Raw genomic sequence first — 9,919 nt, forward strand, 5'->3', positions numbered from 1 at the left:
TGCTTTCTAGCCCTAGGTTTTCCAAATATGTGATGATACAATTATGGGTTTTTGTCCATGTCACAACAAAATACTGGACCCTGTTAATATCAGTACTTATTGCAGAAAATACGTGACTACAGGACATGCTGGTAATGAAGCAGAGTAAAAACTTTTCCAAAGCCCAGAGGTCTGAGAAACACTTCCTCTCCTGGCCTAACAATGGAGCACAAGGGTACCAGAGGAATACATGTGAGCAGCTGAGAGAGGAGTTCAGAGACGGGTTAAACCTCTCAGTGCTATGAACTTCAGTACCTAAGAAATCCTAGTAAGTTTTAAAACTATGTAGGTTTCTAACCCCTAAATGTCCAAATATTCTGATTCAGTGGGTAGAGGTCAGGAGTTTATGTTTTTAAGTTTTCATACACTGCACTGCAGGTATTCCATACATACAGCAGGTTCATATGCATATTCTGCCTTAATTTAAAGAATTTTAAAATTCTGGACGGATTGGTGTTTTAAATAATTCTTCATCTTTAGGCCTTTAGCCCAGGTACCATGGCCTTAAGAGTCCCATAGTGAACATCCAAAGGAATGCTGTCTTTACACCGCCATCCTTTGCTTTTTTCTCCGCCTCTTCACAACACGCTTTTTATTTATAAAACACGTTTTGTCAGAATTCTTCACTGCGACTGGCCATCTTGGGTGACCCTGCAAAGCAAGGCTCATTGAGTTATGCAGGCCCCTTCCTAAAGACATGGCTGTGATAAGGAAGGTTTTTTATTTGCATATAATACTTTATTAACTATAGTTACTTTGTTTTCTTGTTTGTTCCCTTCCCTACGCTGTAAACTCCCTTACTAGACCGTAAGAGGGTCTAGTCTGGCTCATTCACAGCAACCTAGTAAAGTGTTATACACAGTAGGTGCTTGATAACTGCTAAAAAGATTGATTCACTCTAAAAACATAAAAGCACACCTCGACAAGCTCACCACCTAACACCAACCATCATAATAGTCTCAGCAAAACCCACAGTCAAGATTACATACATACATTGTACCACGTCCCCACTGGCAAACCCAGAGAATGAAGGCTTCAATTCCAAGGGAACTCCAAACAGGAACACAGAGGAAAGCGAGCTTTTGGGGGTATGAGACTGTCAAGGGAGACTGGTCATAATACACTATAACACTTATGAGGTTCATGATGACCAGTACAATTAAATACATACAAAGGAACAGGCAGTCAGGAGACAACCGTCCAAGACGAAACACAGCAGAGCCAATCCCCTGTCGTATGGACGCTCTCTGTAAAGGTAACCCACCAAGGGAGCGCCCATGAAGAACCCTACCGGGAGTAAGCCCTGCCCACACCGCCGAGGGGGGCGACGCCACGCAGCCCCGCCCACGCCATGCATGCCCCGCCCAGGCAGCGAAGGCGTCCAAGTGACAAACACCACGCCCGCGTCTCGCTCACGCAGCGGAAGGTACACGCCACGCCGCCCCACCCACACAGCGGAAGAGCTCTAGCCACCTTGCCACGAAGCCCCGCCCACACCATGCACGCCCCGCCCAGGCAGCGGGGGCGGGGCGGCGGCCCACGCGACAAGCGCAACGCCGCATTCCCCACGCAAGCCGCGGAAGGCCTAAACCAAGTTCGGCGCTGTGGCTGGGCAATCTGTGCGCCCGTTTACGGAAGCAGAGCCCAGACGAACATCGGACTGCGCCTGCGCACTGACGTATTCCCAGAAGACCAATGAACGGAGGGGTGGGTCGCTGGTAGTTGGGCCTGGTTTCCGGTTCCTGTGGGCGTCTGCCTGTCGGCTCTTGAGCTACGTGTCTCTGGCTGGTGAGCAGACGCGGAGCAGGTGAGCTTTCTTATGAGTGGGGCTCGGAGCTACCCTTTGGGCATTAGCGAAGGCAGAGGGCGTGGGGGAGCCCTCCGGCCGCCTGCTGCCTGCCAACAAGGCGTCGGGGAAAGCTGACTCAGATCCGCGAGTCCGACGGAAAAGGGCTTCCAGGGCCTCGGTCCCTCCGGCCGAGTCTCGGCCCGGGCCTAAGCTTTTAGGTCGTCCGTCCTTGGCTACCTCTGTGGGAACGTTTCCGCTCGGTGCTGTTGTCTGAGAGGGTCCCTTCGGGGTCGGCTCTGGGGCCGTGGGTGTGGAGTGTGTCTTGGAGAGCTCAGTCCTGTGCTGTGACGTGGGAGGTTGAATCTAGAGTCTGAATCAATAGATAGTATTGGATTATTGGATCCCCTTCCCTGACATTCATTGCAGTATTTCGGTGTTAACGCGTTTTTTGTTTGGGAAAAAAGGTGCTTCGCTTTCATCAAGATATCTATAAATTTTAACTTCACTTGAGTTGAACAGTTAAATGGAATGAAAACATTCTGGGCCCAGCATACTTGGCCTAGAATGTTTATAGAATTCCTGATATACTTTTAGTGTTTCATATACCTTGTTTTAGCAACCCACCCTGGGTGAGAAAACTAGGGCCTACAGAGGCTACATTTCATAGAAAAGGATTTGTAGAACCACCGCCTCATCTTATGCATGGCCTTAATTCAGCAGAAATTTACTGAGTATTTCTGTCCTTGGCCACTGTTGCAAGCGCTGGAAATAAGTGAACTACAAGTAAGGAGCTGGTTTCATTAGCTATTATATTAAATACCAGTGACTGTTAAGGATTGGATGACATTCCTGTTGTGTGATGGATTCCACGGAAGAACCTGTTGATAAAATGGATAGCCGTTTTCCTTAAAAGATGTGTCCAAAGCTAAAGATTTAGAATTTAGCTAAATAGCTCCTGAAAATCTGAATCTTAGTTTAGCCAGATTTTGTGGTTTTAAAAATTGTATATAGAGAGAAGAATCAGTTTGAAGCCCGCATTTGCCTCTACTCTAGCCTCTTGAAGCATCCCAATTGGCGCTCACTGCGCTAGACACTGGTGTCCCTGGAGTTTAAAGTAAAATATAGAAAATGCTGGGCTGCGTCCCAACACTGTTGATTCCTTAACAGGAACAGAGAGAGGACTGCAGGGTGTGTAAGGAGTGGATGCATTGTCAGGTGCTTAGCCTTTAGTAGTGAGTGCCCTTTTATATTAAGAGCATGCACCTTGATCATTGAGAACAGGGGCAAGACCTGTGGTGTTTTTACTACCTTTGTTTTGGTAGTTTGCTGGATATTACAAAAAATAGTGTCGGTTTACTCTTGGAGTCTGTAATTTTTTTTTTTAATGAGATGAAATCCAGCCACCCATATCAGGATGATCTCATTTACATTTTGATATAAGTTAGCAAGTCCTTGCTGTATAGTAACACGACTGATTATCTTTTTTTCCTTTTTGTTTTTTAAACAGATATCATGGATCAGGTAATGCAGTTCGTTGAGCCAAGTCGGCAGTTTGTGAAAGACTCAATTCGGCTGGTTAAAAGATGCACCAAACCTGATAGAAAAGGTAATAGCTTTGGAATGAGAGAAAAAAGTTAAATTTTTGCATTCTCTAGTTCAGTTCAGGTCAGTCGCTCAATCGTGTCCGACTATTTGCGACCCCATGAATCGCAGCACGCCAGGCCTCCCTGTCCATCACCAACTCCTGGAGTTTACAAACTCATGTCCATCGAGTCGGTGATGCCATCCAGCCATCTCATCCTCTGTCGTCCCCTTCTCTTGCCCCCAATCCCTCCCAGCATCACGGTCTTTTCCAACGAGTCAACTCTTCGCATGAGGCGGCCAAAGTATTGGAGTTTCAGCCTCAGCATCAGTCCTTCCAAAGAACACCCAGGACTGATCTCCTTTAGGATGGACTGGTTGGATCTCCTTGCAGTCCAAGGGACTCTCAAGAGTCTTCTCCAACATCACAGTTCAAAATCATCAATTTTTCGGTGCTCAGCTTTCTTCACAGTCCAACTCTCATATCCATACATGACTTTTGGAAAAACCATAGCCTTGACTAGACAGACCTTTATTGGCAAAGTAATGTTTCTGCTTTTTAATATGCTATCTAGGTTGGTCATAACTTTCCTTCCAAGGAGTGAGCGTCTTTTAATTTAATGGCTGCAATCACCCATTTGCATTCTCTAAGCCCTTTATTAATGTCTTCCTGTTTAATAATTGGACTTCTTTCATCACTTTTATTGATTTTTTGCTTTATTTTTTGAAATTGTCAGTTTTTGCTACATTTTGTATACTTTGTGCATCCCTCATAGATTTTTCTGTTTTATGTGTTTTCCAGGTTTATAAGGTGATTTGTTATTATTTTCCATGTTGTTTTTTCCTTGGTCATATGTAATGACTTTATAGAGTTTTTAGTATCTTTCACATTTCCACTCTGAAAAATCTTTTGAAACTCTTCATGCTATGTCACTCTTCCCCTAACAAAAAAGGCCTTAAGATGAAATCAACAGCATAGTTGGTACCAACCTAGGAAGTTTCTTATTTATCATAATTCATGTGTTAAAAGATGCACTGGAATTTATCTATTTCTGCTCTTTGTTTGACTGCTGCCTGAGTTAGGAGCTGGGAATATAATAGACAATATAATATTACATATTATATTACATATATAGCATAATATATAAAAATATGTAATAGGGAATGGTCCTTGGTCTTATGGAACTTAGAATCTTTGAGGGAAGACAATCATAAACAAATAATGACAACTCTGATTTTTAGTCACTGCTGTGGTAAGTATTATGTAAGGTAGATGGAGGAAGGTCTGCCAGCATGTGACAGGAGGACTAACCAAGTTAACCACGCAGGGAGAGCTTCCCTGAGGAAGTAGCGTTAAATGGAAACATTACAGGGTCTGAACCTTTACATAAAACTGGGTTTGATCCCATTTGGTTTTTCAAGCCTTGTTTTTTGGCTTCATTATAATATCAAAGACAGTGGACCTATTATTTATAAAAAATTACATTCTGTACTTTTATAGTTGATATTTTTATCAATGTTACAAAATTTTTTAAGACAAACACTGTGTATTCTTGTTTCCTTTTTGGTATTCTGGTCATTTGCTAGGAAGATAAATATTTCTCTGCTTATTGCTGGATTCACTAGCATGAACATGCACTTCATTTTTGTATTTCCTTAAATATGAGTAAAATAGGAAAATTAAAAATCTGTCATAATTTATTTACTATTAATATTGTCATGTTTTTTAAAAAAAGTAATTGCATACTTGTTATCAGGAGAAGTGTATACCAGTAAGTTCATTTATGTCAGTGCTAATTTTTTCCCCTGTATTTGCAGTGACAGTGCAAAAAGTAATGTAACTTTTGTATTTCTTTTTTTTTTTTAATTTTGTGTTTCTAAATCCAGAATTCCAGAAGATTGCCATGGCAACAGCAATAGGATTCGCTATAATGGGATTCATTGGCTTTTTTGTGAAACTGATCCATATTCCTATTAATAACATCATTGTGTAAGTAAGCTTTTTGAAACAGACACTATCAAGGATAAAATGAAAATGCAGACCATTTGAGTTGACAGTCTGCTATTTGGTTAATATATAGATAATGTTTCTTTGATTTTTTTAATGTTGGTAGAATCTACTGCTATTTACTGAGTACCAGATAATTCAAAGTAACTTTACATATTACATAATTTTTAAAGCTACTCTGTGAGATAGGCACTAATTTTTTAATAAGTAAAATTTTAAAGGCTTGAGGAAGCTAGTTAAAGGTACTCAGAATGAGATAAAACAGGCATTCAGTGACAAAACCATTATTCAAATCCAAGTTCTCTTTGTGCAGTACCTTAATTTGTCAACATTAAGGTGCAGAGGAAATATTTCCCCATCTGAAGATCACTATAGTAGTAGAGTTCAAACCTAAACCAGGTTGCCTATATTCAGATTTTTCTTGTTACTTAATAGCTGTCATAACCTTGGACAACTTAGCTCCTTTGTGCCCAGTTTATTCAATAGGGATAATAGTTCCTGACTAGGGCTATAGAAAAGATAAGTGACTTAAGTAATGTAAAAGCCTAAACAACAATTTTCAAACCTAAATGGAAGTTGTGGTTAATGTAATGAGACACTGATACTAATACACTTTAGTAAATTAGGAGGAGAAAAGACTGAGGAACACTGGAATTGCTTTATTTTCTAAATGCTTTTGCTTTTTAGATTCATTAAGCACTCATGAGTTGCGACACCTTGTGGCAGAGTGCAAGTAGAGCAGTCAGCTTTAGGCAGTTTTGTTGGTGTAAAGACTTCGTACCTGTCCTAGTATTTATTTGCTCTGTGATTTTGTATTTGCTTGGTTTCTGAGCCTTACCTGTCATTTAGATATCTAATCATGAGTTAAGCCTTTTAGGCTTATTTTATAAGGTGGGGATGCTTTGTAAACTGTAAATCTTTTAAGTACTGGATATTTTACTATGGATGCTTGTGGAAGTTATCTTTTAAATGACACGTGACTAAATGAGCACGGTCAGGTGGATTTCTTAAGTAGGTTTTCATAGCTGTTATGCAGACATGCCACAAAGGATCACAGAGAGTTAGACCTGAAAAGGACCAAGTATCTCAAATCTCCTGCATCAGTTCAGAAATTTCTGCTATATTCCTAGTGAGGAAAGCCATTTTTGGAATTTTGGAATCATGGAGCAAATCCTCAAGTAGAATTAGGAAAGCTGAGTCTTGATGTCTTTGGGCTACAACCCCTACCTAATCAGTAAATAGAGTGGCTAGAGTGCAGTCTGTGATGTCAGCTCAGTGCTTCATTAAACTGTATTGCTGAAACTAAAATACCGACAACTATATAAATCTTTTAAATTATAACCCTGTGGATATTAATTCTGACTGCTATAATTGTAGAGAAGAGGAAAAATCATCATGCTTCTATGCAGCTTCCTAGCCCATTGTCAGACAGGTGTAACTTAAAGAGTTATTTCTTAATTGATAATGTAATACTAATATATGACCATATACATTCATGCATATGTGTATATATATGTCTGTATTGTAGATGTGCGTGTATATATACATATGTGTATATATGTATACAGAACCTAGTACAGGGTTCTTTTGTGCATATTTAAAGCACTTGAGTAAGTGTTGAATTAAGTGAACAATGTAAGGTTCTTAACCTTTTTCTAATGATCATGATGGTATTAATAATTGTTAACATTTATTATGCCCTTGGTGTGTGCCGAAGACACACAGCTTAGTGTGAGTTGACCTTTTTAACTCTCATGACAGTTGAGTGAGATTAGCAGTGTTATTATGCCCATTTTATAGGTGAAGAAACTGAGGCATGGAGAGTAAGTATATTGCATGCCTGTAAGTGGTAGAGCAGCATGTGAAATCCAGGTTCCAGAGCCTCAGTTCTTAACCACTGTACAGGCCATTACTCATTCTGAGTCACAGGCCTCAATTTGGGCTCCAGTTTGCATTTCATTAGCCCTCTTAAAAATCCAGTACCTAGAATCCATTGCCTATTGTGGATATTTTCTTGCTAAAGACTCAAGTCTTCAGACAGTTTCTCACAAATAACTGCTAAATAAATTTCCTTTATCTTGGGTTTACTTGGTATGGTTTGTTTTTAGCCTAAGAATGGAACATTATCCTTGTTAAATTACTTTTTGCTAGATTCCCTTATAGAAGACTTCTGAATTTTGAATCTGTTCAGCATTGTTATTTATCTTAGTTTTATGTTAGAACATCTTTTATTTCATTATATGAGTTATGGTCTAAAGTACCTTTTAGAATGAGGTACACCTTTTTGAAATTGAGATGTTCCCAACAGGTCTTTGAAACAAGTGTTAAAAATTTGCTTTCTCTTAATTCTAATTTCTACAACAGGCACAGTATATCTTCTGCAAATCTTACTGCTTAGAGATGGTTGAGCTCTGACTTTTTGGAAGCTAGTTGCTTAGAAAACTATTCTTCTAGTAACAAAAATGTATCAAAATAAAGAGTTAAAAATTTATATTTCTCTAGTTTTTACATTAAAGTGAGGGCCAAATAAAACATTTTGTGAAAAAAGCTATCAGAAAACTTACTCTTTTCATGACATGCCATGACAACTGTAAAACTGAAAGAAATCTTTTTTCCTGTTGAAAGAGCATATAAATCGCTGTTAAAATCATTTTGAGATGATAGCAAGTGAAGAATAAACAAACTTCTCTTTCATTAGGCTGAATTATCACTGTTTTCCTTATGATGATTTTTCCTCTTCTCTGTAATTATAGCAGTCAAAATTAATATCCGCGGGGTTACAATTTAAAAGATTTATATAGTTGTGGGTATTTTAGTTTCAGCAATACAGTTCAATGAAGAAACCTTTTAGTACTTTATGTTAAAGTTTAGATGCAGGGCTATTTTTTTAGGAGTATTTTTGGGTTGGCCAAATTGCTTGTCCAGGTTTTCCAGTAAGATGTTACAGAAAGTACCAAATGAACTTTCATCTAGTACTGGAATTATCTTCTTTCCTTAACGTTACAGTTTTAAAACGTGTATCTCAGTATATTATTTTAATGTTTGTGCCGCTGAAACTTAGACATTCTTCTATAGGGAAGGCAATTTTTATTATTACTATTAATCCAGGTTTCTGAGTGTTTTGGGTAAGATACAGTGGTTGAGAACCAGTTTGTACATCAAATTGAAAAAGTTCTCAACTAACAGTCCTGTTATGTAATTCATATTTTTCATCTTGTTATGAAAGACATTAGGCTATGCTGTTAAGCATGTTTTTCAAATGGGGATTCTGAATTTAAACAGATTAAGCCTGTTCCAACAGCCCTGTCATCTGTAAGGGCCTTTTCAGTTCCAAGATTTTAAAGTTCAGTTTCTTCTCTTTTGTGCTGTTTTGGAGTAATATAGATGTGGTTCTCAAATAACTGGTTCTGGTTCCATAAAATTACAGCATATTGCATTTAAAATATTATTATTATTAAAATCTTATATATACTCAAAATTGACCATCTTTCTTTCTTTTACAGTGGTGGCTGAATAACTTTTTAGAAAAGTAGTTTTCATCTTGGGGATTGGTGGACAAGTGAGGATTTGAGAAGCTGATGGAGCAGAAATTTGTGTGTTTTATGTTTTTCTTTCATTTTTTTCTTCCAAGATGTTTTCTATTTGTAAATTAAAATAATTTAAAAATAGACATCTTCTCTTTTTTCCATCACAGATACTTATCAAATTTTAGCGGTAAGAAATAATAGGTTCTATTTCCTTTTTCCCTCTTTCCTTCTTTCACTCCTTCATATTTTGGTTTACAGGAAAAATTAAGAGGCACAGTGGAATATTGCACTTTCTGAGTTTTCCTCTCAGTCTGATCATGAAAGAAGGAACAGCAAATAAAGGATGGTAGCAATGGTGAGAGAGTTTGAAGGTAGGGTAGGAGTTTTGTCTCTGCGCACTCACAGTGTACATAGGTAGTCAGCACTCCTCTAAAAGTTTACATGCCACTTGAAATAGCTTCCTGAGAATCATGGTTAAAAAGTTTAAAGTAAGAGCTCCTCTTCAGATAAACCATAATTAGTCACACTGTCATAAACATTGGAGTTCTAAATGTTTTAAAGAATTACTGATAATTGAATATGAGATGAAAAGGGGTCTTGTCGTTTCCCCTTTAAAAAATAGTAATATAAAATTGAGACAGTTTATTCTCAATTTTCTGTGTAAAAACTATTATTAATTTGTTCATTCAGGGTTTAATTATTGAACCTTTATTTCCCAAGTTCTAATTTCTTTCTTTTTTAAAAAATTGTTTAGCAGCACATGTTTGGTAAGTGTCCTCTGAGTCTCTGTGAATAAAGTAGACAGGTGTCTTGCCTGGTACTGCTAGGCAGGGTTCCTTAGTTTTGAGATCCATGGTTCAGAGAGTGAGATACATTTTCAAAGTTTTAGAACAGATTTTCTGCCTAGTTTTGAAATAATGTTTAGTCTTGAATGAATTGCTGTCTTTGAGGAAATAAAGCCTTGGCCACCTCTGC

The 9,919-nt window shown here is 38.5% G+C and overlaps 1 protein-coding gene across 1 annotated transcript; it reads left to right on the plus strand.

Moving 5' to 3' along the window:
- The first annotated feature begins 1,745 nt into the window (after positions 1-1,745).
- On the plus strand, positions 1,746-9,085 carry SEC61G (SEC61 translocon subunit gamma). The gene is made up of 4 exons (XM_020878663.2): positions 1,746-1,846; positions 3,336-3,434; positions 5,297-5,399; positions 8,921-9,085. Exons 2-4 carry the CDS (start codon positions 3,341-3,343, stop codon positions 8,928-8,930), a joined length of 207 nt encoding a protein of 68 aa, XP_020734322.1. The 5' UTR covers positions 1,746-1,846; positions 3,336-3,340; the 3' UTR covers positions 8,931-9,085.
- The last annotated feature ends 834 nt before the right edge of the window (positions 9,086-9,919 follow it).

Source organism: Odocoileus virginianus, unplaced genomic scaffold (genome assembly GCF_023699985.2).
Source record: "Odocoileus virginianus isolate 20LAN1187 ecotype Illinois unplaced genomic scaffold, Ovbor_1.2 Unplaced_Scaffold_17, whole genome shotgun sequence".
Lineage (NCBI taxonomy): Eukaryota > Metazoa > Chordata > Mammalia > Artiodactyla > Cervidae > Odocoileus > Odocoileus virginianus.